The sequence below is a fragment of the Alligator mississippiensis genome, chromosome 4 (genome assembly GCF_030867095.1).
Source record: "Alligator mississippiensis isolate rAllMis1 chromosome 4, rAllMis1, whole genome shotgun sequence".
NCBI lineage: Eukaryota > Metazoa > Chordata > Crocodylia > Alligatoridae > Alligator > Alligator mississippiensis.
The window spans coordinates 15,962,408-15,990,112 of NC_081827.1; the positions used below are offsets into that span (position 1 = coordinate 15,962,408).

The 27,705-nt window shown below is 44.6% G+C and overlaps 1 protein-coding gene across 1 annotated transcript in view; it reads right to left on the minus strand.

Moving 5' to 3' along the window:
* Positions 1-27,705, minus strand: part of GRM3 (glutamate metabotropic receptor 3) — a 147,445-nt gene that overhangs the window by 38,693 nt on the left and 81,047 nt on the right. Inside the window, exons 2-3 of the mRNA XM_019487532.2 lie at positions 26,977-27,580; positions 5,915-6,770 (exon numbers count right to left, since the gene is read on the minus strand). Coding sequence (XP_019343077.1) covers positions 5,915-6,770; positions 26,977-27,474 — 1,354 coding nt within the window. The 5' untranslated portion in view covers positions 27,475-27,580. The remainder of the gene's footprint in view (positions 1-5,914; positions 6,771-26,976; positions 27,581-27,705) is intronic.

The following is a 27,705-nucleotide window of genomic DNA, read 5'->3' on the forward strand; positions in this document are numbered from 1 at the left end:
GTATTACCATTTTGGTTTTGTTGCTGTGTTGTGGTTTCTGCAGACTTTTTAGGAATGGAAGCATGCTGGGTACAGTCCAATTGCAACATATTCCCGGGGCTCCTCTGAGGATTGAGAAGCAGCAGTGGAAAGAAATGTCCCTGCTGCTGCTTGTCAGTGGGCACGTCTACACAAGACGCTACTGCGTAGTAGCAATGAGCTATTGCTTAGTAGCTTGTTGCTACCATACAGTAACATTGCTGGGCACTAACATCAACAGTACTGCATAGTAGTAATGAGCTACTGCACAGTAGCATTGGAAAAAAAACTGCTGCCAGGGCGGGGGGACATTGTCCCCACCCAGGGATTGGCATAATACTCATGCCAGTACTGAGTCCACTGCTCATGTAGACACAGCCAGTGTAATGTTGTATTTTCCTTTTTTATGAATATATGTTCATGTTAGGCAGCATAAGGGTGCAACAAAGACAGGAGGGAGGACATTGTTCATACAGCTGATATGACCTAGGTGACACCAGTGAATGCTGCTTGCTGGGTGCCTCTACATGTGCAAATGCCCCAGGATGGGTTTACTGTAGAGCAATTTACTCTAGAGTAAAGCATCCACGTATGCAGGGAAGAGGGAGCAGATTTGCTGCTCATGGCAGTGGTCTGCTCCCACCCCCACTGGCCCTGCATTGGCCTCCTGAAGCAGCCAAGGAGAGCTCCAGCCTCCCCCTGGGTGCTAACACCAGGGCTGGCAGGGAGCATGTGGTAAGGAGATAACTGTTTCCTGGCGGGGGCTGGGAGATTGCTCCCTGCTCCTGGGAGCTGCCTTTTGCAGGGGTGGGCTCTGGGGGTGGAGCCTGGGTGGGGACAATGTCCCCCTGCCATGACAGCAGGGATCTCCCAGCCTCAGCTCTGCAACCTCAAAGCTGGGGCAATTGCGGGAGCTCCTGGGGAAAGGGAACAATCTCCTGCACCCTGCTGCCCAGCCGACTGGGAGCACATTTGCTCCCAGGCAGCCGTCTACACATGCTGCACTATGCAGTAATTACTCCCAAGTAAATTTGCTACTTGTACTTACAGGTAGCAAATTTACCCTGGATAAGAGCAAATCACTGTGCAGTAAGCATCTGCAGTCTGGTGATGCTTACTGTACAGTAATTTGCTCTGATCTCGAGTCAAGCATCTCATGTAGATGGGCTCGCTGTTCACTACATCTTGATCTTAACTAAAAGAAGAGCATGATTCAATCTCTGCTCCCATTTAGTCCTTCTGCTTACCAGCACTAGAGTGCCAAGAATGATGCCAAATATCCCCTTCTATAATGGGATGGGCAGCATCAATGTGATGCACACGAGCTACTGCACTGCCATTATGCCTTGAGAACTTCTGGTGGAAGATTTGATTTGCAGCTGTGACCTAGAAGTGAAAAGTGCATGCCATTCCAGATCAGTAAATCATCCCATCTCAATTATGCTGCAGTGCATAATATAAATGTGTCCACAAAAAGACAAATGATAGTGTAAAAATGGCATACCTGGGACACTGATTTTCACTTGATCGGCCATGTGGAGTGTTATGCAACATCATACACTGCAGCCAGACCTTCCTCCTCTATGAATTGTGCTTCAAAATACTTCTTTTTCGTGGTTTACAATTGTAAGCCTTATCACGCATGATTATGATTCTGTGCAAGTGCAATGGTGCATAGACACCTTCCCCCCCCGACAGCTTGTTAGCCCTTATTCAAGAGATTTCACTCCATATTTGTTTTGGTTGTATGGATCATTGATAATTACCCCTGATGATCAATAAGTATTCAACCCTAGTACTCAATTACTTTTCTGTGTTTTCAAGTTTTACGTTCCACTGAACATGACACACGTACACAAATAAAAGACAACAATGGAAGACAGTCTTTCTTGTGCACATAAAATAGGAAACAAGTGCTGACTATGCGCCATTTAAAGCTCTTTATCTCCTAAACAGAACTTTTACCATGGAAATGATCCAGGAAGGCTTGTTCTCACCACAGAAGTCATTAGGGTGACACAGAAAATTGAAAGGCAGCTTTGCTTCCTCAGTGTAATAGTATCTATATGTTATCTGTGGGAGGAGGGCTAGAAGTAAACCATGAAATACCGGTTAACTCCAGGAGGAAATCTTAGTGACTTTAGATTTTTTTCTAACTGGAGATCATAAGTTTAATGACTTACTCCCCAACAGGGATACAAGAAATATGGAAGGAATATGAGAAAGAGAGAGAGTGCGAGAGCATTTCAGTTAGTACAAATGTAGTATGTGGTGCTGGAGTGTATTATTCCTTATTTTCCTCATAATGCAGCCTTACACATAGGGATGTCCTCTTTACAGCTTCCGAATCAGCTGCTGTTCTGTTTGATGATACAGCGGCTTACACAGGATAGACTCACACAAGTACACACAAACCCAAGGAGCTGGATTCTAACCTCTGATCCTGCTGTCCTATTGTTTCACTCAGGAGTTTAATCATTTCAGAATCATGAGTCAGGCCCTCTGAAATCATGAATCTGGCTTAAAAAGCATGAGATTTAAATTTGGAACTCATTCCACTTGCCTTCTGGTTTCTGAGTTGTCCTGCAGCACTTGTGTCACATTTCAAGGCACTTATCTGCAATTCTGTGTGCTAGAAAATGACTTTTGGTGTAATAAAACCTGAGATTCTCACAAATGCATTTGCATCCAGGCAGTAGGTGTTTAAGAAAGGCACCAAATATTGTAAGACTTGCAAGAAAATTGTAAAGAACAGCAACACTAATCTTATGTATCACTCAGGCAGCTAGCAATGCTACAGTGCAGCTGGAACTGGTTAGCTACACATTCCCCAGGAGCTTTTAGTTGGTATAAAATAGTGGAGCTGCTGCCAGCATCAAGCTCCCCATCCCATTTGGGTGTGGATTCCTTGAGAGGGAGAGGAGCACTATGGATGCTGTTTGTGAACAAAGTGAGGCCATGGTGGCTGCCCTCTTGAAACTCTTCCCACTATCCCACCCAACCTCCTCCACTAAGCAGTGTTCAGGCACTGGCAAGAAATAAGTCCTATCGAAACCTTGCTTTCTTCCTCACTGCCTTATTGGTATAAGTGAATAATCATTTGACTGCAAGCTTACATTTTCTCTTTGTGCGCAGAAGAACGTGCCAGCACAGAACATCAAGTGCTTGCGAGTTCATAGGACATGAAGATCAGAAGCTGACTTGACCTTTGCTTTTGTGGGACTCTGAATAGAAACAAGGTACATACTTAGGTTGTGTACCTACGAACGGAACATCCAATTCTCTGATCTAGCTTTTTGAAGCAGGAATCCAAACCTCAATCAGTCCTCCCTCTATTCCCACTAGTGGAAGTTGTGAGATGTGAAGTGAGTCACCTCCCTCTCTGCTCATCCTGCTGGGACAAAGTGCCATGGGATTTAGGACTTTCCTGTATTGGTCATTTTTATATTAGTGACTCCCATTACATCTTGAAGTTCCTCACAAATCTTGATGAATCAAGTCTCACAAAACTTGGTCGAGGCAGTTATAAGTTGTGATAGGAACTTTGCAGGTGCGTAAATGGAGCCTGAGAGAGGCTGAGTCAGAGACAATCGATAGCAGAAATCAGTCTAGTACACAGGAAACCTGGTCTCCAGTTGTCATCTCTAAGGATACTGTTTTTTACCTTACACTTTCCTGTTAGTTGCTTTTCTTGATTTGCTCTTGGGGTGTGAAAATTGAGTCTTCATACATGTGGTATGTAGATCTCTGTAATTTATGCAATCTGGTGTGTACAAAGATGCAATCTAACATATTTATAAAGCCTGGAAGTGGATTAAAAGGACCGTATCTTGGTTTTCACATACTTGGTTGAAAGCCATATACCTGCTACTATGTTCTCTGCCTTCAAGGCTTGTCCGTCTGTACTACAGACGTTCAGCACAGATGGTGAGGTGCTGCTTTCCTGACTACTTCTGAAATATTAAATAACCATGTGTGTGCTTGCATGCGTATGTATAGTTGTCGTCCTTGTTTCATTTTTTGCTTGGTTCCTTTGGGCGCACATAAACCATTAACTACGCTAAGGAAGCTTCAGTGTTCAGAATCAAACTTGGCACTAATGTTCCTGCTGTGTTTGTAAACTCCACATCATCCTTCATCTGCACTGGGCTCAATTTTTGGTTGTTTCCTTTGTAAGGTATTTAGTGTTGAGAACAGCGTATTCTCCAAACACTCCTGCAATTGATCTGTACTTGCAATTCCCACTGGGTGAAATGGCAGATGTATACATGGAACAGATGCAGGCAGGATTTATATGACCCAGAATGAGAGAAAGAAAAATACTGATGCACTTTATAATTGAGAACTGGTTCCAAAACTGCAGGAGGCAATCAGATCATATGGTGGGAAAAGCTTACTGTTTATTGTGGCAATGGAAGAGGAATCTTTGCATTACAGCTACTTAGAGTTTTTTTGTTTTTTTTTTGTTTTTAATTGAGATATCAGTATTGAGGTGGGAACTAAACATATGCAGCTTTCCAATGACATTACCTGTCAGGAGGTCAAAAACCATGTATGGCACTTCTAGGGCCAAGTTTTTAGAAGAGTTCAGGACTTAGTGGCTCCCCACTGAGAACTGTTTTATAAATCTAGTCTCAGTTGAGAATCTGGCCTATGATGTCTAGAGATAGATCTGAACCAAGACCCAAAAAGAGCCCCAGACATGGAGAAATTCAAACCCTGATCGTGTCTATGACAACTGAGTGGTTTTTTTTTAGTGTCCTATGAGAGCTGCCTGACTCCTGGGCCTAAATACCATACTTTCTTGGGTATTATATGCACCCCAAATAAGAGAGACCTTACTTTAGGGAAGAAAGAATGAAGAAAAAAATATCTTTTCAGTTATGACTGCATAGAGCAGGGACCGAGCCTAATCTTCAGTTCACTCACCCTCCATTTTCTGCTCAAGCAAAAGCCACAGTTTCACCCTTTCACTGCTGAATTGCCAGCAGGTTTTGGCTGCTCAGTTAAAAGCTGAAACAGTTGCTGCTGCTGAAGACTGGATTTCATGGGCAGAGCTAGGATTTTGAAATGGGCTAAGGACTGTGAAATAGGAGGAGAGAGACCAGGAGCAATAAACAGACAGCAAAATTAGCTTGATTAGTGGAACATCAACACTGTTAAAAAGGAGACAGGATTGTTAACATTTGCAGAGTGGAGAGCAATTAGCAGGAATAAGCTAAATTATAATGAATCATTAAGTCAATACAGTGTATTGCATCATATGTGTACAAACCCTCAGTTTCTCTCTGAGACCAGTGACTGTTTCTTTTGCATCATATAGACCATCCAAGAATATTAGTTTAATTATTCATAAAAATGCAAGCATGACATAAATACCGTTGAGGCAGAGTGACTCATAACAACAAGGATCCATAAGATTATGTTTTGTAATTGTTTTCCTTATTGACCTAGCTTGCCTTGGTAGGTGGTATATTAATAAAAGACTAAACAGTGGTGACAGTAATTGTAAAAGCAGGTAGAAGGCTAAATGCTGCACATAACACATATCATTACTGTATCATCCACTTTCTCTCTACTCCCCCCTATTTATTTGATTCATTCAGTTTGTTGCATTATGTTATCAACTTTAAAAGTCAGATCTTTAGGACTCCAGATCATTGAAATCCATAACACTTGCAGAGTCAATGAAATTTGTCTCATGCCTAAAATCACACAACCATAAACATCATGCTGAATCAGGGACTAGGGCAGAAACTATCCCTTTACTTCATCACTTAGAACAATGTAGACCTGATGAAATGCAAATGCTAAATATTATAATGAAGACATTTAATTAGCAGCAGCAAAGTTCACACACACTGCATGCAACAAAGGAGAGTTATCAAGCATATACCTGTGAAGTTAACTTTCAGTAGGTAATCTTTATACAGCTTCTTGCCATCCAGATGCTTCATGGCATCACAGAGTTTGGTAGTGTTGGGGCATAGTGTCCGTTGCATTTTATGCAAGGCATGGGCCATTGCATAGACAGCATTCACCACAAACATGATCTTGGATTCTTGCTCATAATTGGAGCTGTTGATTGTTATGTGTTTGTCACAAGTTTTTTTATGCACCTTTCTGTTCTGGAGATTGCATTGGAATTTTTGCTCCCAGAAATCCTTAAACCAGGGATTGCGTTTATTATTGTAAGGGCTGAGAGTTTGGAAGTACCTGTCAAACTCTTTAACAGGGTGGGAGGCAAGTTCTAGGGTTATAGCTCCAGAAGCTATATGCTCATTACCCTTGACAATGCTCTCTTGTGCCCCCCACCCATCACTAGCAATCCACGTAAAGGAAACGTTGAATCGGTTGGCAGCAGCTATGAGCTCTCGAGAATCATCACTTCTCATGAAGAGGACAACGACTCGTGCGTTGGGTTTCTGGAGCAGCTCTCTGATCACACTATCATAGGACTTCCTGATGTTGGATCTGCCAACCTTCTCAGAGGTGGCAATGCAGATGTTCCGAAGGCGAGCCTCCTGTTCGAAAGCTTCTATCCCTGTCTCTCCATAATCTCCTTCTGAAGCAACGGTTGACACATATGTCCAGTTGAAGAACCGTAAGATCTCGGCCATTGCTTTTGCTTGATAGAAGTCAGGAGGCACCGTCCTTGCAAAATAGTCATAGCGGGACTTATCACTCAGCTTGGCACTGGTGGAAGCATAGCTTATCTGGGGGATCTGGAATAGCCGAAGCAAATTTGCAACCTGGAGGGAAGTTGGGGGAAAACACATTTTAACAGAGAATATTTACAAGAGTGAATTAAGACAGATTAAAGGCTGAATGAGGCCTGTTCTCATGAGGGTTACACCTTTAAATCAGCAGACTAGTTGGCCCACAGCTCTCTAGACACCACTGTTTGATTGGAGAATAGCTATCTATCCAGCCTTGGTATTGATACCTCACTCAGATCTATGTGATTTGAGTGACCTCTCCAGGGTTTAGTGAAACTTTACTTGATATGCCCAGAGCAGCCCCAAATGAATACATACAAAACCTTCACCTTTAAAGAAACTCTTCCAACCTCACCTATTTAGTGACACCCTCTATTTGCAATGAGCTACTGTCATTTCCTTTCTGTGCTGTGTTGTGCTCTTTGTTCTGTATCTTTCTCATCTGAGCATCCCTGAGGCAGTGAACATGTTGTTTGTTGGGTATGGCTCGATTGTGGTACAATGCTCTGTTTACCTATAACACTTTATAAATAATAAATAACAACAGTAATACATAATTACACTGGCTGGGAGATTTAGCTTGTTCCATGTGCTATTTCCATACCCATTACCTTTCCTCTTGCTAGTAGCTATTATGGGTAAATATGTTTGTATCTACCTATTCAGATCATGCTGGTCATTATGAGGCAGTGTTACTCTTAGACTACATCTGAAAGCACAAAAGGAAAATTGTTAGCATTTCTTGCTTCATTGGGCAACTGCTATGGAATCTGGACTGATCAAAATGTTAGAATAATATTCTGAAAACTAATAAATCTAAGGCCAAGAGGTAAAAAAATGGCATAGATAATTTGCCCTTGAATTCTCCTATGAAATATTTCAGGTGCAAATGACTTCTGAGAATTGTAGTGGTGATTGGGAAATGAAAGATACGGTGGGGATACTCAGGCTAGCTTTATGGACAAGCTCAGATAATAGCAACAGTCTATTTGGACCAGAATGAAGCTCAGTATTGGCTAACTCACTTTTCTTCTCTGGTCACCTGTGACTGGAATCTAAACAGATGATTTGTGAAACTTCGTTGTCTGGTATGGTAAAACTTTGGGCAAGAATTTAATGAAAAATAGAAGCAACCCAAGTTTTAGAATCAACTTTAGCAACCGGACTCAGCCAATTAAGGGCAATGCTTTCAACCCAGGGTTTATGCAATGAGACCATGAAATCCATATGTAGTTACTTAAGTAGTCTGATTCTTCCATTGTTGAAGTCAGTGGGAGTCAGTTGCAAATGCTGAGCGCCTTTGAAAATCAGGGCAAATGATCTATTAAATTCCTTAGAGGCTTGATCTTGCAAGAGACTTAGGCACACACAGGACTTTACACAGTAAGCATGTCTACATGTTGCCATATGGCAACATTGTTACTGTGCCATGTTTTAGTACTTGCTATGCAGAAGTACTAAAACATGGCGCAATAACCACCTGTACTGTGGCCTATGGGTAGTGCATGCTCAGATTCACCAGCTATGTCACCGTAGTGGCATGTTATAGCCAGGGAGCATGCTGCTATGGCAATGTAGCTGGTGATCACATGTAGACACACATGATCTCTACATCACTGTAGTACACCGTACGGTGATGTAGTGTGTCGCTGTATCTCTGTAGGGTGATGTGTAGACATACCCAGTGTGATTAAGTGCCACTGACTTCAAGAGCAGGGTCATGAATGGGAGCACACACAGGTAAATCTGAGCTTAGGTTTTTGCAAGACAATGGCTTGTGGATGGATTGAGGAATTTAATTTCAGGAATATTCTAGTTTAGCTATATATCCTTTTTATATAGTCAGTTTGTTATGTACAAATGAAACAACTGGAAGTTTGTCACCTGTCAGTGCAATCCCAACTGAGAACCCACTTCCCTTCACAGTCTTTGAGCTATTTCCATAAGCATCTAGCATTGAACTATACAGTCTTGGCACAAATTGCTTGTTTAAGAGTCATCATTTTCACTCTTTCATTCTGTCACATTCATAAGGCACAGGTAGTGAGTCTCTAGCTATAATTCTCAAGCAAGCTAAAAACAAGAAAGAGAACTTCTTCCAAAGTTGTATCATCAAGGAGCAGTGACTCAGGCATAGATACTGAATATATATAAATCTGTTTCTCCATCTATTCCTTGCCATTCAGTAATCTAGATGTTGGAAGGTAAAGTTTTGCAACACTTACACTCCTCAGAAACCACAGGTTCAAAGCTATTTTTTACTTCTTGGGGTAGATATAGTGAATGTCAGTCCAATCTTAATGCTTTGTCGTCTTTCCATCCTGGGGAGGTATTCAGTATTTGGCAGTTCTTTTTTTGCTAAAGATGAGATTTCTTTTGTGTCTTTGGCCAAAAAATCTTCTCCCCTTCAGTGCTAACACGCTGTACACTAGTTGGTTGTATATATGCTCACATGTGAATCAGAACAAGATGTTCTGGCATGAGAGATGTTACAGTAGTGTTATAGTGTTTATTAGATGTAATTTTATTTTTGGAGGTGGGAGGGTTCATGTTACATTCATTTGACAAGAAACCTCATCAGATTGCCACATTTTCCTTTCTGAGACATTTTCATCTGAAAATACTATAGCATTTTATGATACTTAAGGAATTTATCAGCCTAGCACCCCTTTGAGACAAGTAAGCACTAGAATTTCTATGATACAGGTAAGTAAGTAAATTGTTCAAGATTTTACAGCAATTGCACAGCACGGCAGGTTTTCTAACATCTAGATCCTTGCTATAACCCCAGTTGATCTGTCTTCCCTTAAGGAAACATGCACAGCTGCCAATATACCTTCTAGCCAGCTTGGAAACAAATGCACTGACTGTTTACTACATTTTCAGTGGCAACTGTAGGTCAGATTATGGTCAGTACATTTACCCGTATTTGCAGTGAGAACATCTTAAATTATTTTTCCTGTTTGGTCTTTCCTGCTAGTTTTAAGAATCCAAAAATATTACACAAAAAAAGAAAAGCTGTGTTTAGAGGCTTAATTTAAGTAAGTGGGAGGGAGATGCTGATTCACAAAGGACTGAAATATAGGAGAGCAATGAAGCAGCTGCCCCCACATACAACCATACCTATTTTTTAAAAATATTTGTGAGTAGATGTAGAATTCATGGAAGGGAGGGAATCATCATTTCTGGTTTGTGCCTAATCTCATATGGAGGGTAAGACTGGTATAGGTGATGTTAATACACTGGTTGTTTTTGGGTACTCCTTGCATGTGTCTACATAAGACATTTACTGCACAGTAGACTAATTAGCAGTGCAGTAAACATCATGTATCTACATATATGCCCCTATTAGGCTGGAGCAAACTAATTTGCTCTGCAGCAGCGCATGTGTAGACGCTACCCTGGTTGGCTGTTGGTTAGCCTGCTGGTAGGCTGCCTGCTGGTTAGCCTCACACTGAAGCACCCTCATGCCCCTGCCAGCTCCTCTGCAGCATACTGAGCCATGGGGAGCAGCCTTGGGCTGCCAGGCTGATCCCAAGGGCCCCCTGCCAGCTGGGGCTGCTCCGACCCGGTTCAATGCGCTGCATTCCTGGGAGCACGTGAAGACGCCTGGGAGCAGTAAACTCCAGGGCAATAAGCCCTGGAGTTTATTCACGTATGTTAACATGCATGTGTAGACATGCCCCTTGTGCTCTAGACTGACAGAACTAGCCCATTTCACATACACCACTGAAGAGCTGCCAGCTGTTCAAAAGGGCTGGTGAACTGAGAACTGGATTGGCGAATGGTGAGTGGATATAGATTTCATAGATTTCATAGACATTTGGGCTGGAAGACACCCTGGAGGATCATCGAGTCCAGCCCCCTGCCCCATGGGCAGGAATTTAGCAGGGATCATAGGATCCCAGCAAGATAAGCATCCAAATGTGTCTTGAAGGCATTCGAAGTAGGTACTTGAACTGCCTCCGGCGGCAGTCTATTCCAAACCTTGGGGGCTCAGACAGTAAAGAAGTTCTTTCTTATGTCCAGCCTGAATTGGTCGTGGTGGAGTTTATGACCATTTGATCTTGTCATCCCTTGGAGCACTCTGGTGAACAGACGTTCCCCCAGGTCCTGGTGAACACCCTTGATAAACTTATAGGTGGCCACCAGATCACCCCTGAGCCTGCACTTGTCTAGGCTGAAGAGTCCCATGGCGCTCAGTCTCTCATCATAAGGTCTGTTTTCCTGACCTCTGATTATGAAGCTGAGCTTTCATTTTATATAAAATGATCTGCAAGACTGGTGTAATATATAGGCACATAGAAAAGGTGTTGGAAACTAAAAGTGGGGGCATGAAGGGTGGGTGCCTGGTGCTGTAAAACCAGATGGCTCAGGGCAGCTGTGGAGGTGCCTAAAGCTAAACAAGAAGAAAGCTATATCTGAACTGTTGTTCCTTAAGTGTCTTACTTGCAGGTACCTCCATGTCACAGGGGTTCAGATGACTCAGTCGGCAAATATCTGCCTGGACCAGGATAACTAACTGACAGCAGTTTTGAGTTCAGTGCCAGGTACCAGACCTGCTCTCCATACTTGAAGGACAACAGGGTTGGTAGCTTTTACCTTTTGCCTACTAGCTTAGTGACAAGGACACTTCCTAGGACATGGGAATCTTATGCTCTAGGTGTGTCTCATCATGATTTAAACCCACATTCTGACTTCTCATGAGATTGGCTAACTACCAGCCTATGGGCTAAGCTGGGTGGACTCTTTCTCCAATTGAAGCTGGCCTACTGGGCAGCCAATTCATCATTCAGAGGGCCAGAATACAAGCAGGCAAGACTCTGGCTCAGTTCAGGAGTGTTGTTGCTCCAACTGCTTTAAACATTGAGCTATAAATTCAGTATCAGACCATCAAAGCCAGAAGCTGCTAAGTTACTTAGCAATCCCTGCAGTAGTGGAATTCACCCTGCTGTGGGATGGGGGAATTGAGGAGGAAGCGGGGTAGAGGGGTTTAGGTACTAGGAGTGTGGACTTGAGCTCCTTGGAATGAGATGGGTCTATAACTCTGGTTTTTCACTTGCTGGTCAAGTGTTCTTGTCATGGCTACTAGGTAAAAGACCACCACTAGAGCCCTCTGGTATTGATCTGCATGCTTCTTGTCAGTCTCAAATAGTTCAGCATGGTTTGTCTGGGGGACAGGGGCCTAACCAGAGTGTGTGAGATTCTCAGTATCAGCTTGAATTGAAACAGAACTTAGGTGGGGCCGAGACTGGCCATGATTACTTCTCAGGATGCACCTCAGCCTCAGTCTAGATGCCTAGAGACCTTTACAGGCCCCAGTAGAGGTGCGTATAGGTTCCTTAGCAGTTTTGTGTCCATTGTTCAGTGTCAATTTGCAGCTCTTTTTGTTACTAAGGTGCCTAACTTCTTCCTACACCTTATTTAGACACCTCATTTTTAGTCTATGCTGCTTCAATGGCAAGTCCTGGCATGGGACTCACAACCTATCCACCCACCCAAACCCTATCTACCCAGACTCACTGCTGAAGCTCTGGTTTTGGAGTAAGCTTTTAGGTTTGAGTGGGTGGGCAGCATGCACTTGAATCCCCTAGTGCTGGCCCCCCCATTCCAGTAGACTAGACAAACCCTGAGAAGTCAATGAGGGTTTGGCCCTCTCTGTTTCAGTTTTCCGTTCATGAAATGGAGATAGTAGTATGCACAAGTGAAGGACTTTGATACTAGGGCTGTGTGAAACAGCACCATTTCATTTCAACTTCCGTTTTGCCATTTTGAAGGGACAGCATTTTGTTTTGCTGTTTTGAAGCACTGTTCCATTTCATTTTGTTTAAACTGTTTCACTGTTTTGATGCTGTTTCAATGTGTTTCAATGTTTTGCCCATAGACTATAATGGGGAATCACAAAAATGCCTATAACTTTGTTATTCTTGTCTGAGTCAGATGAAAATTGCAGGGATGGTAGCCCCTTCTGAGGGCATGAAGCCTGCCAAGTTTCAAGGAGATAGGTGCAGGGGTTTTTGTGAAACTGCACCTCAAACTGTTCAAAGCAAAACTCTTATCACTTGCCGGCAGTGGTAACATGCTATCATCCTGCACGCAGATCCGGGGGCCCGCTTCCCCTGGAAGAAGTCTGGCACAGCCCCTGCAGACCTCCTGCGGGGCATGGGCCCCTGGATCTGCATGCGGGATGATAGCAGGCTGCAGCTGCCGGCTGGGGCCAGCGCCAGCAATGGGTTTTTCCTGGCACTTGGCGTGGGCAGCACCAGGCAAACTTGGGTGTAAGCACTGGCCCCAGCTGGCAGCAGCAGCATGCTGTTATCCACGTGCTCCACAGCTGGTATGCAGAGCTTAAAACAATAAATAAGAAGCCCTGCACTCACCAGCTCTGGCAGCGGCAATTGGGGCATCAGCACTCGTGGCAGAGCACCTGCCCTGCAGCGGCGGGAGCAGCGAGGATCGCTTCCCTCCCTGGCACCTGTGTGGCAGCTGCCCCATGGTGCAGGTGCAGCATGGCTTGGTAGGGTGCTGCGCACTGTCTGGGAGCTGGGGTGGATCCAGCAGCCTGCCAGAACTTCTGGTTTGATCCCCAGTTCTTTGATCATTCCCCCAGCTCTTCCCGTGGGGCGCAGCCCCCAGATCTGTGTGGGGTTTCAGCAGGCTGCCGCTGCTGGCTAGGGAAATAGACCAGAGCAAACACCATCCCTACCCGGCAGCAGCAGCCTGCTGTCACCCTGCATCATCCGGAGGTCTGCACCCCCCTGGAAGTGCTCGGGGAAGCAATCAGAGAGCTGGAGGAAAGATCAGGGAGCTGGGGAATTGAACTGGGAATGGGGGAATGTTCAGAGACCTGAGAACATTTCCCCAGCTCCCGTTTCAATTCCCCAGCCCCCGGTTCAATTCTGCTGAAACCCCGCATGCAGATCCAGGGGCCTGCGCCCCCCAGGAAGAGCTGGGGGAAGTGATCCAAGACAGCTGGGGGAATTGAACTGGGAGCTAGATGTCAATAGGAGAGCAGTTCTTCTCCTGTTTTCCCCCTCCCTCACCTTAGTTTATGTTTAGCTGCAAGCAAATCTGGCTTGAAAACTCGAAACGTTTGGAAAGTTTCAAGTGCCCTTGTTTTGTTTTGAAGCTTTTTTGAAGCCTTTCATTTTGTTTCAGTTTCGCTGTTTTGAGCTCGAAATGCATCAAAACAGCTTCAAAATGAAACACTCATTGAAATTTTGTGCAGCCCTATTCGATACCACAGTAGTGAGGGCCATGTAAGTACCTAAGATAGAAAAGTGGCTTTGGTCATCTGCCTGAGTCCTGTGTTAACCATAGTTTACCTGGACTTGAGAATAGCTCTGAGAACATAGCTACAATGTAGTAGTGTTGCTGCTCCAAGCCTTTTACACATTGTACTATAATGTCAGTATCAGAGTGTCCAAGCCAGAAGCTGCTAAGTTACTTCAGAGTCCCATCCTACCCATATTCATATCCAGTGCGCAGCCTATTTGTGGGAATGAAGTAGTAATCACCTTCCATTGTATCTCCATGGCATTGTTGGAGTTGCTTATTGTTTTCCATTAGCATACACTCTCTAACAACATTCCTGCCAAAAGGGAAACAGTTAAGGAAAAACGACCAGCCTACCAACAAACAAAATGCTTCTTTTTAGAATGACTTTTTGCCAGAAATCTTGGAAATGAAGCTTTAAAAATTTAGCTACGTATTTATTGCATTTATTATAGCCATTGGATTCCTGATAGCCCTCTAGATATAAAATATTTAGACAGTCTTATGACTTCATCAAAGAAATGAACATCAGAAATCAAGTGGGTTTTTTTTAAATAGGTGCCTGACTGACTGCAGACTTTGATGGTGAAGATGTATCTCAGTGATTCTCAACAAGGGCTGCAATGAGATTGTTTTAAGAGTGCTGTAGGATGCCAACAAATATTAGCATTTTTACATGTACAAACACCTACATGTGATTCACAAGATAAATCCAGAGATTTGAAATAGGAATCCATAGCATTAAATAGGAATCCTGTTGTGGTCTTTCTGAGTTCTTTGCAATGCAGAATTGCTCTAGTATTCGCTTTTGAAATGGGGTGCTGCTAAATTCAGAAAAGTTAGGGAGGGGCCTAAAAGTCTAAAAAGGTTGAGAACTTATTTTTATATAATTATCTATAGTAGTGAAAATAAAACAAATGAAGAGGGAATATGCAAGGAAACCATGGAATATTACAGCAGAATTGTCTGTAGCCAGAATGTTTTTCTCTGTGCAATAGCACAGTGGGACCTGAATATGTAGCACGGATATATAAGCTAAATCAGCATATCGATAAAAGCCCAAGGATGACCTACGTATTCATGTGGGGGATTGAGCAGGTCAGATTTCCTTCTCTGGAAATCAGCAATCCTTTTATGTTGTAGTCATGGCACACTTGTAACAGGATGCTTTTGAATGGGTCACTGGCAGCAGAGAGTGAACCTAGGACTTCTGATTCTAAATGACTCCCTTAATGCTTGAATTGAAGCATCTAGAACAGAGGTATCAAACGCAGGGCCTATTGGCCGGGACTGGTGGGCACAACTGTTATCTGGCTCATAAGACTTCTAGGCTAGGGACAGAAGTTACACATAAACCAGTTTAAGTAATCAGAAACTGGTTTAAACCTGTAACAGAACAGAAGCTCAGTCCACATAAATCAGTTTCAAAATGGCTGAAACTGGTTTAAGATAAACCTGGCTGAATGTACTATCAGACTTAACTGATTCAGGTCAAACCAGGTTATAAAACTTCTGTCCTAGACCCCCTCCTGGTTCATGTCAAATCACAGTCCCCCAGCATCCCAGCATGCTTTCCAGCCCTAGGCTGAGCCGTCTGCTCCAGAGAGCAGTGAGGGATGGCTGACAAATGGGGGTGGGGGCAAGTCTGGTGGTGGATACAGCCCAGTTTTCAGGGGGGGAACTGTCCCCCCACCCCAGGCAAACCCTACCTGGAGCCTGGGGCCAGGAAGGGGAGTTACACTCCCCTTCCCCCACTCAAGCTTACTGCTGGTTGTGACTGTGGACTACAAATCCCAGAAGTACCTGGAAGCAGGAAGAGGAAGTGATGATCAACCCTGCAGAGTCCTGTTGCTGCAATTCTGGACTGAAAATCCCAGAGACCTCGGAAACAGGAGGAAGAGAAAGTGAACATAACAAGAGAGCCATGATCTAGCACCCCCCATCTTCTGGCCTGAGCCACTGCAGGCATGTGGCTGCATTTCCTGAATCAAAGGTAAATGTCTGTTCACTTGCTTCAATTTAATCTGTGCAGTTTAGACTAACCTGCAAAGACTGAATCGATTCAGCCTCAGGCTATTTGACTGTCTATATCTAGTCCTAGAGGGGCTGGGAATTAGAAGATGGGGCAAGCGAGGGCAGGGCCTGCTGCCAAACATCAAGTTATGGAGCCCTATTGGGGTTGGGTATTAGAAACAGGGGCTCAGTGATGGCTGCATTAACTAACCCCTGATTTCCTGAGCCCACTCACACTGCTGCTCATTCCACCACTGGAGGGATCTCCAGATCCAGCTTGTAAGGATCCCAGAGCAGCCCTGTGGTCTGGATTCAGTCTGGGGGACCAGGTGAGTTTGAAACTCCTGGTCTAGATAGTTTCATCACCCCCCAGATGTGTCCCAGCCACCGTGAGAAGGCAGAATTCCCCACTGATTGTAGGCTGTGCCTGGACCTTTCTAATTTGTTCACAGAGCCATTTCTTAAGAGACAGACTGTTTCATGGTTACCTCCTTTCCCTCCACAGTAATATGTTGCTTTCTTTCCCACTTGTAACTGCTTAAATGACTACCCCTCCTATTTACAGTCACATGATTTCCCTTTGGTAACTACGGCAAGTGGTGACAGAGAAGGAAAACACTACTAGGAAATCAGCAGGCCCGGGAGTTTGAAAAGAGTATTGTGCATTTAGGTATCCACATTCTTTGTGATTGTTTAAGAGCTGGTTCCTTTAGGGTCTCCCTGTTTTATGTGATTTAGAAATGAGGAGGGAAGCTACAGCAACCTGCACTGAACGTCTTCCCTCCTGCATGGAGGGGGAAGCGGAAGTTGCAGGAGGGAAGAATTTGGAGGGGTTTCCAAAGAAATCAGTCTGTGTGCACATGGATACAATGGTAGTTGCCTCTCTATATGCAGAGGGGTTAATGCTGAAAATGTTTAAAGTATGACTTCTTTTTTGTCATTATGCAAATCTGGCAAATAAAACATGATGCCTGTGGTAAGTTGAATGAGATCCATGGTAAGTACAAGGAGTAACAGTCAAAGAAAGCAGTATCTGGGGAGGGGAAGGGGTGACTGCAAGCATGCAGGACACAGAACATCAGGATTACTGAATATTCAGTCAAAAATAATACTTAAACAAGACTGGAAGCACTTGAAACAAGAAGTGAATCTATATACAGAGCTTATAATGGGGAAACAAGATGAGAAAACAAAGGTAAAACTCTTCCTACCTCCTTGGGAGAAAAGAAATGATTGAGAATTTTGTCAGGAATAGACCAGAAACACTGGAACGGCTGACAAAGGTGTTTGGGTTTTGCAGCCTCGAAAGAATGAGACCGTACAAAGGTGTTGCGTTTTTCTGTGACACTAACAAATAGAAGCAGGAATAGATAGACAAACTACGAAGATGAGAACCCTGGCATCTACATGAACATGTGATTTTGCTCGGATTACCTGTAAATATTTTCTAAATAAAGAGTGTATCATTTGTGAGCCACACCCTTCAATCTGTGTGAAAGATTATTGAGAGAAACAGGTGTAATTTTACAGAAATGTCTCCAAATAGCAAGGGTGGCTGAACTGCCCCCAGGAAAGGATCAAACCATTAACAGCTGCTAGTGCAGAACAAGTTCACAGGATCTGGCTAATGCAGTGGGGCTCAACCTATGGCCCACAGACTGGATCCAGCCCATGGCATGGGGGATCAATGGCAAGCAACCAAGCACAGTGCATCCCCTTCTTTGCCCTGCACCATGCCACTGATCCTGTCCTCAGCCTGGAGGCAAGCTCTTCCTCATTCCCTTCCTCTCCCCTTCCCTCCCTTTGACATTTGCAGCCATCTCCCTTCTTTCCTTTCTTCTTCCCCACCTTCCAGTACTGGAGGAGAGCGATGGCCCACAGAGCAGCTGGGTCACAAGCACCTGAACCACCGCTCTAAACAGTTGAATTCCACTGGGCTGAAGAAATACAGGAACAGAGACAGAGATGGGCTGACCGAGAGCGCAGACAGCATGGTCCCGTGAATATCCCCTGGAAAGCAACCTGAAAAAGGCAGAAAGAAAAAAATGCCCATCCAGGTGGCAAATGGACAAAGGAAGTGGGAAACAGAACCAGTTATCCAAGAAAGAAAAAAGCAGCAGCACTTGAAGTAATGGAGAATTCCAGGCAAGAGCAGAGTGTCTGCAATAGGACTTGAGCATATATGAGAGATGTAGTGCATTGCAGAAGGCAATGCACAGCCTTTTAACTGCCATATTTGCAACTAGGCTATTACATCAAGGACAGCTTGATAACTGCTGGTTTGTTCAGCCAGCTGCAGTATAATCCCTGCACTGATAAGCAACAATATGGGGACTGGAGAAATGTGACAAAGTGCCATTAATGTACTATAAAACCATTGTGAGGCCAGTGGGCAAATGCAGGCTGTTGATAAGAAACCCACAAAACAAGAAACGTTATCATCAGGAGTTAATAGTAGTTGACACACAGGAGTACCATCCACTGTTGAGCACCGGGCCCTGAAAGCTGTGGATTAGATCATAGCACTACAGCAGAATATCCTCAAAATGAGAAAGGACTGTGAGCAGTCACGGTGGACTCAGTGCAGCCTTGTAACAAAATACAAAAGCATATTTCAAATGAGGAGTTATTCAGATGGCAAGGTGAACTTAAGAAATAGGTTCCCGTGAAACAGAGTTGTCTTAGCCCCAGCAGAAGCACTGAAACAGGGACCATCAACCCTGGGAAGAAGAGGCCTCATTACTTTTCCTGAAACAAACTCAGAATGAATCAACAGCTTAGTCGTACTAGGGAGAAAACCTTCAGAGACCTTCTAAGGGTCTGCCTTGACCCAAAACCATTTAGTACACCATTGAAAAGGAGTCCCTACCCATTGCCAGTAACTAAGAATGCATTATTGATCCCTCTCAGAGAAAAGTATTCATTAGGTGTGACTAAGCTGCCAACTGGCTCTGACAGGTAACAGTGCTACTTAACACACACACTGCTCCTTTGTGCATGCTACCTCCCAATCCAGAAGCAAAGTAGCCATGTGTGTGCAACACTGTAAGAGAGCTTTCTGGCATCGGCTCTTTGTGGCAAAAAGTAGCCCAACTGCAGAGCCATACAAATTAAGCTTCTTGACTCTCAGTTCTGGAAGGAGTGCGTGCACAAGTGTGTTGTGACGGAGGATGCAGCAGCCTGGCTTGCTAAGTTCACAGTCAGGACTTGCTCTTGGATCCTCCCTGGAACTTGATACCAGCTCTCTGATTTTTTTGACTCCTGAGTCAGCTTTGGCTTCCCCTGGCCCTGCTTTTGGATGCTCCATAGAATGAAGTACCTGGCTCTCTGGTTCTCCTGGATTCTGGCCTGGACTTGCACCCTGGACTTTGTTGCTTGGATCTCTGCTCCACTGACCCAGAGCCCAACCTGACACTCTGGTGACCTACACCCTCATTCAGCTGACCTCCTGGTTGCCCTTCAGGAGCCTATCTACAGGCCCAGCTGCCCATGTCCAGGACCTAACCCCCACAGCTAAGTATGAGACCCTTGCAAAGGCAGTAGCAAGAATCTAACTTCTCTCCTCTAAGTAGTTCTTTATGTAAGTTCCTGTAAATTATAAAGTGTTGTTTCCACACCACAAGCCTGCTCACAATACCACAGACTACATGCAACAGCTCACTTAGCTCTTCTTCCAAAATCAGTGGCTGTGAGAGGGTTAACATTTAACTGCTGCAGTTGGTAGACCCAGGGCAAAATGGTAGACCCTCTTGCCAGCTGTGAGTCACAATGTCTGCTTGCTGTACTCCACACTGCTATTCCAGTAAAAAAAAAAAAAAATAAAAAATCAGTTTTCCTGCTTAAGACATGCACCCCAATTTTGGAAGGCTGATTTTGGGGGAAAAAGTGCACGTGGTATGTAAGTAACTATGACATTCAGAATGAGCTATGTGAGCCAGCCAGCCACCTGACCATCTTTGCCACACCTGCTATCAGGTAAAAATACCTGTGCGCATAGCAGATGTCATTCTAATTGCAGGAAGAAATGTCAAGGGTGAAGCAATTCAGGACCATGATACTAAGCAGCAAAAACTTCTAAAGAGCTGGTCAGAAGAGATACATTCAGTTTTAATGATAAGATGTACACAGTCACAGGAGATTACTACTTCATCCTTTGGGAGGTAATCTCTAGAAGTCACTCAAGCAAGAACTGTGATCAGAAAATTGAAGGTACATTTTTCAAGGTAAAATATAACCAATGTGGCATGTTCAGATAAATTGGCCACAGTACACTGCAGCAGAATTCACATGATTCAATGACAAAAGAGAATTTGAGCACAAGATGCCTTCCCTTCAGTACCTACAAAGCAGTGAGAAGGCAGAGTAGGCAGTAAAGACAGCTAAGAGACTGATGGCAAAGGCAAACTAGACAGAAAGGCATTCCTGTATGACAATGCTGGGTCACTGCAATACACCCTCCCAGGGACTAGACAGATAGTTGCTTAGCTATGGATGGGGCAGAAAAAACAAGACCCTGTCTTCCATTAGGGCTGGTTTAGTGGTGCCCAGCAGAGGAAGCAGTAAAGAGAACGCCAGACCACTACAGGAAAGGAAGAGAATATCTGAGACTACTAGACCCAGTGAACATCAAAAAAACACACAAGGTAAAGGCAAAAGGCAACAATCTGTGCTGCACTAGGACATGGGTTACAGGAGGTAGGTACAGATTCAGGGAAGTTGTGGAGTCAAAACTGTGGGATAAGGTCAGCCAATCAGATAACCAGGCAGGTAGGGCCAAGGCCAAAGACTAGGGCCAAGTGGACTTAGAAAGTGCTTCATCTGTCATGTGACCTGATATAAGAAAATCAGAAGAAATGAATCATTTGAGCAATACAAAGAACCAAAAGGATACCACACCACTGAATGAGAGCTGCAACAGGATAGAAACAAGTCCCCTACTAACAGCACTAACAAAATTGGAGTGGATGACATGTTGAAAGGTCCGCCAACTTGAAGGGCTCCCAGACCTAATAGACCACAATGGGATGGTGGTGGTAAAGGCCAGGTCACGATGACTGACTGTATTGTAGTGACATCTGGCCACAGTAAACAAGCACATATTTGCACACAAGGCACAGTACTTAACAGATGTTCAAAAAAAGCTGCAGCAATTTGGCTGGATCTTGGAAGGGAAAGTTAGAAAGGGGCACCAGGAAAGTATTGTGCGTTCACATGGCTTGAATGTTAATTCTAGCTGTAGCACTTCACTTCTCTTAAGAAACAGGTTTTTTTAATGAAATGCCAGTTCAGTTTTACAAATATGGAATCCTATCAGGCTATTATTACTTATCATCAGGGATCCTGGTTTTCTCTGTTTAAAAAATTTAAAATTCTCTGATTAAAACCCTGTTTTAATTCTCTGATTAAAATCCATGTTTTTCTGTGATTAAAATGAAATGCCACTATATAAACAGGTATCAGTTGAATACAAATGGTTTATTGATATATTTACAATTTTAAAGCAAGTTGGAAGCCTGCCAGTGTCTCAATCACTATAATAAAATAAATTCTAAATACCTATACATTTTGGTGTTTGATTTGGACTTTTTATTGTGGAAAATCAGAGCTCCCTTTACCCACTTTGCTCACCAGGATGTGGGTCCAGCTGTGGCTGTCCCTCCCCACTGCTTTGTGGTGCTGAGCACCCCTAATATACCGTGCCCTGCCAATGCCATTGCCCCTCACTCTCCAGCCACAGGCCCCCAGCCCTGCTTGTGCCCCTCACTCCCCACCCACTGCCCCCCTGCCTCCACCAGCCCTGCCCCCTGCAGCAGCGCCTGAGCTCTGGCTACTGCATGTGGGAGGCGGCGGCTGCTGCGGGGGAGCAGAGCATGGAGCCCAGCTCCCCCTTCCCTGTGGGCATCACAGCCTGAGTGGAGCCCACGGTGGGGTGGATATGGGTTGCCCTCTAAGGGCTTGGGTTCCCTACACTGCTGCCCTCCCTTTGGGGTCTCTGTGGCCCAGTGAATGAGACCCAGCACAGCAGGGCAGAGTGGGGCAGGAAAGCTTGATGCCACTGCTGCAAGTCCGAGCCACCATGGCGAGGCACCCCCTGTCCACCCAGCAGCATCAGGGGTGGCTGTGCCCCTTGCTGCTGCTGGATGAGCAGGGGCAGCAGCCATGGTAGTGTGGGGCTCACAGTGGCAGAATTGAGCTTTCACACTCCACTCTGCCCTGCTGTGCTGGGTCCTGCCCATTGGCCTGCAGAGGCCCTGGGGGAGGGCAGAAGGGTGGGGAGTCCCAGCTCATACCTGCCCCTGCACACAAATCTGGGGAGACATGCCTTCTATGCCCCCCAGGAGTGTGTTCAGTGACAGGGAGCCAGCCCCCCCATTGCCCTCCAGACAAGCTGACTGTGGCTCTGTCCTGCTCCCTGCCCAGGCCCTGTATCCCTGCATTCTGGCCCTGGGCCCCAAGCTCCACGCACTTGGGCAGCAGCCCCAGCCCCAGTCCTGTCCAACTTCCTGCCTCCCTCACTATGGGGGCCTCAATCCTCTCCTGCCCCCTCTCTCCAGACTTACTTGCAGGAACTGCTCTGCAGGCTGCCTGGGGGCCATGTGCATGTGTATGTGTGCACGTGCACATGGTGTCCCCTGCCTGACCACCCTCCTCCCGCTCCCTGTAACCCCTTTCAGGCTGGAACTCTGCCAGCCTGCAAGGGGAAACCCACTTTTTCCTGTGTTTTTCTCCTTTAAAGGAGAAAATCTGGGTTTTACCACGTTTTTCCGTTGCAGACGGAAAACCCGGAACGCTGCTTAACATGCAGTACATAAAACAGTGTCAGCCAGCTCTAGGCAAGCAACTGTTTGAGAAATTAGCCTATGAGTATCTAAGGTACCAAAGCAATAGTTTGGTGTTATAGGTACTGCGCAGTTGAAGCTGCAGGCTGTTATATGATGCTAAGAGCTGAAGTCCTGATCACTTGTGGTCATTAAAGCTCGATGATGCTTTTTTTCAGGAGTAGTTAGCAATTTCATTATCCTGGCTAAATTACATTTTGTTAATACTTATAATTTATGTAGCTCTTCTAATTACAGCCTGCCTACCATTTCAAGTGGATAACGATAGTCCTCATTTCCTTCCATCCCCCAAAGCTCACAGCAGCCCTTGTCACTGATAATGTGGGCTACTGTGATTTGCAGCAGCTGCAGTCTTTGCACTGCTGCCCTCTTCTGCGTTACAGGACGCAGTCTAGAGGTGACGAACGCAATGGTCTCTCTATTCCAATCCTTGTCTGGGAGGAAGGGATGGGACTCCTAGCGAAGAGGGGTGGGCAAAGTCATTTTTCATTTTTGATGCTTTTCGGCCTAAGCTCAAGTCTTATATCATGCAAACAGCTCTTACTTACATGAGTAGTTCCATGGGTGGCAGTGGGATGGGTCTTATAAGTAATTAGGGATTAAACCTCACAAGCAAGGGTCTTGCAGGACCAGACTGTGTGGCTCGGACCCATTGCTAATTTAAACACAGCATCTAAAAACTAATTATCCAGATCTTCATTAACCATAATAGGTTACTCTGACCAGAAAATAATTAAGCATTCTGCATTCTCTTGTAGCTTTTACTATCTGCAAAAGTGCCTATTTCACACTCTGGCTCAGTGGGGCTGGTGCTTATTGCTGATTTACCAGTGAATTCTCTTTCCTTGGTGGAAGGATAATGAAAGAAGCAGAAATTTGACAGCAGGAGCATCATGAAGTGATTGGGAAGACAGCTGTCCAGGCAGAATCTGAGGAGGGAGAGGGAGTTTAGAATTGCAACAGCATATTCACCAGAGGGAAAAAGGCAGAAATGTTTTCCTGGCTGAAGAGCTCAGCAAAGATTATTTTGTGGCTTTCTCTGTAAAGCAGTGATGTGGACTTGGAGCTGTTTATTGCTTTTAGGTCACACTCGGGTGCTTAAATGGCAAGCCTGATTTTCAAAGTGCTCAGTACCCCACATTTGAACTGAAACCAAGGGAAATCGTCACAGGCACTTGGACAAATCAGTTGGTGATTACAGTGGTCTGATTTTCAAAGCTGCCAAGTACCCACACCTCTAAGAGGAGCCAATGGAAGCTGCAGCCGCTGAGCATCTCTGAACATTAGGCTCTCAGAGAAGTCCCTACGTAGCAATTCAGGTGTCTAACTTTAGGGCTGTTTGTTTGAAATTCTTGGCCTCAGCACTCAAATCCTTGCTCCTGCACTCTTGCTTCTTCAGAGCCTGCTGTTCTCCATGGCCACCTTTCATGACTCATTCAAAGAGGAATGGCAGAAGCAAACTGCATTGTTTACTTGATCTTTTCTAGCACTTGCTGATAGTTTAGACAAAAGTAGAAAACATAGATTGGAGTGAGCCCTACCTTAGGGGGGGTCAACCTCCTTTGATTCCGTGGGCTGGACCCAACCCACCAAGCTTTGGGCTATGGCTGCAGGTGCTGTTGTGTTGGCGCCGGCAGTCAAGAGGTTGATGCTGATGCTGTTCAACCCCCAGAGCCGTGGCTGCTGGCACCATAGTGTCAACGTGGCCAACAGCCCGGGGAGAACGCTGCTGTTTTTAGTCACCAGCGGCAACTGAAAATACCTACTTCGGCAGCTGCAGCAATGGGTTTGAGCAGCAAAGGTGTTAACTCCTTGGCTTCTGCCAGCTTGATAAGATGATGACTGAACAAGTTATAGAATGTAATAAAATTTGCTGCTGTTTCACTGTCTGTAACCAAAGCTTAAGTAAGTTGCTCGTATCACTATTGGGATGTGCACTCTTTCCCAGGTGCCCCACAGAGTGCAAGACAATTCTGCCCTTGTGAAGAGCAGTGACTGGGGAAAAGGGCTGGAGTGACACTGGCTGTGCTTTAGGCCTCAAGCCCATCTTGGCAGCACCTTGTAGGAATTCTTGGGAATGCTGAATGGGAACATGCATCAGGATGCGTTTACGCCTCCCTCTTAACTCTTGGAGTTGTTAATTTATGGATAACTCCTTGCCACAGACCCCATGAACTGCACAGGTGGGCAGCCGATGACTGGGTTCCTGCTTATATGCCTGGCATATTATGCACACTTTGCTATCTGGAACCTGCAGGGCTGAGTTGTGATTCTTTCTATTTGCATGGGGTGAGTAGCAGCTTTGTAGAGGTGGCTTTTGTCCATGCCGTGTATCGTCCCTCACTCCCTTGCATGAATGTACAGAACAGGTGGTTATCTGGACCATAAAGAGGACATGCCCTCTCTTAGTCCTTGTTGTGTGCTCATGCATGCATGATATGAGTCAGAATGCTCTCAACCTACTGGTGGTTTAATTCATTGGATAAGATAATATCCAGTGCCTTCCTCTAGGACTGGATGAAATGCACATTACTTCCAAAAGGGGTAAGTGAAGCATACTATGCCTTTTTTCCTCCCACTAGAGCCACCTGCAGGGCAGGATTTTGTTGTTTGACCCTGATAGAATACTGAACTCCTTGTCTCAGAGTATACGAACAGTCTCATTGCTTGTGTACAAGGGAGGCACAATTTGGCTTGTTTCTTTAACCAAAGAGAACCACATTGATCTCCACCTATTGTCCTCACAGAAGCTTTTTATAATGTTGTGCAGTGTATACTAAGGCAAGGGATGCGAGTTTTGAAAGATTCTTGGAGATGACTGCTGTAAAAACACCTGAATAGGGACAGAGGGAGGCAGATTTCTTGCAAAAACACGGAGGAAAATATTTGCTCTTTTTGTTCACAGACTTATTTCTAATTCAGTTAAAGCCTAATCAACTGTACTCTGCCATATAGTATTGCTTACTTTGCACCTCTCCAGACAACTTCCTTATTGATTCTTAGCAGGAATCTAAAAGCATTTTTATGAGGAACAATATAAAGAAAGGGAGAGACAACAACAAATTTAGAAACATGGTTAGGAATTGTGGCTACCACGAATAAGACCTGATACATAGCTGACTGAAGTTACTAGGAAAAGTTCCAACAGCTTCAGTAGACTAAGATGTAGAAAAAAAAAAAAAAATCACAGAATTATAGGAAAATAGGGCTGGAAGAGACCTCAAAAGGGCATTTAGTTTAAGCTTCTGTTCTAGCCAGGATCATCTCTATCTAAATAGCTGAAATATATGAGTTGCCTTTGGTTTGGCTATAATAAAATTTTGCGGCTGTTACATGATTTTTTGTTTTAGTTTCTTATCAATCTAGATCAAGGCTATCTAACTGTTGGCCCATGGTTATCATATGGCCCACAGGTTCCCACTGCTTCCATCGCTCTGGCTGCAGGAGGGGTCAGGGTCTTGGGCTCTCACCTTATCCTGGACCCTGGAGGACAGAGGGTGATGGCACAGCTTGTAGAGCTGGTGGCCTGGAGTACCCATACAGTGCAGTGCAGCCTGGGTGCTGAAAGTGAAACAGGGAACCCATGCATGGTGCAACCAGCATGGGGGTGGTTTGCTGCATGCATGCGTCTGTTATACAACCCGGATGTGGATGAAGGACATGGAATACTTAAAAATCTTCTTGTTTGCATGACACAAGTTTTCATTATCTTTGAAATGTATGTGGTATTATTAGGTTCCCATGCAAAAACAATGATGTGAATTTGTTAATATTTCTTCAATTTAAAATATGTTGTGAAATACAAAGCTTAAAATAAGTTATTCTTCAGAAACCTTAAAACAACTGGGTTATAGCCTCATTAAGAAGAATTGCATAATGAAGAATCTGCTTCAATCCTACAGCTATTGAAGGACTGTTTAAAAAAACCAAAAAACAAAAACAAACCAGGAAGGGGCGGGGGGCAGTGGAATAGATTCACAGCTGGTGTAAATTCATTGACCACAGGAACAATTTTGGCTCATTATCAGTAACATGCTTAATAGTTCTTTTATTTAAAGGAAGCGCAAGATGAATAATTGTCTTCCAAGGGAGTAACTTTTGAAATGTCTTACCTGTATGGAGACACTGCTGTAAGAACCACCTATGACACCGGCAATGAGTAACGGCATATTTTCTTGAATGGCATATGATCCATCAGGGCACATATATTCCGTTTCATCCACTTTTGTCAAAGATGCCCTAACAAACTCCAGAGACTGTTCTAAAGCATACGTATCCCGGGAACAGGTGTCCAAAATATGAACTCCAAGTTTAACTCCTGGGAGCAAGTAATTATCGCTATTGATTTCATCAATGGCAAACAACATCGCTTCCAAGCGCTGGATGCCTCTGTCTTCATTGATTCGCCCACATTCTTCTGTCCCAGTGCCTTTCTCATTAATTGGGAATAAACCACCCAAGACCAGGTCTCCTTCTATCTTAATTTCCCTTCTTACAAAGTTATGGTCACTTAGGGAAAGGAAAACTCCTTTGGAAAACAAAGCTAAGGCAAGGACCTGGAGCCTGGTAAACATCTTCACTGGTCCTGTTTTGGCAGCTTTAAGAAACATTGGCAGGAGTAGAAGTTCCCCTCAGTCCTCTTGCTCCATTGTCAAGTGCGAAATGCTGTCCCCCAAGCAAGCGAAGAGCAAGTCAGCAAGACCGTCCATCAAATTCCTAGAGAGATGTAAGGAATTAGAAAAGGCAAAAGGAGACATGAGTTATCTTCTTTTCCTCCATAAAACATTCAGAGTGCTATTGAAGGGGAACTGGAGAGGTTGGTGCATGAGTCAGTGGGAGAC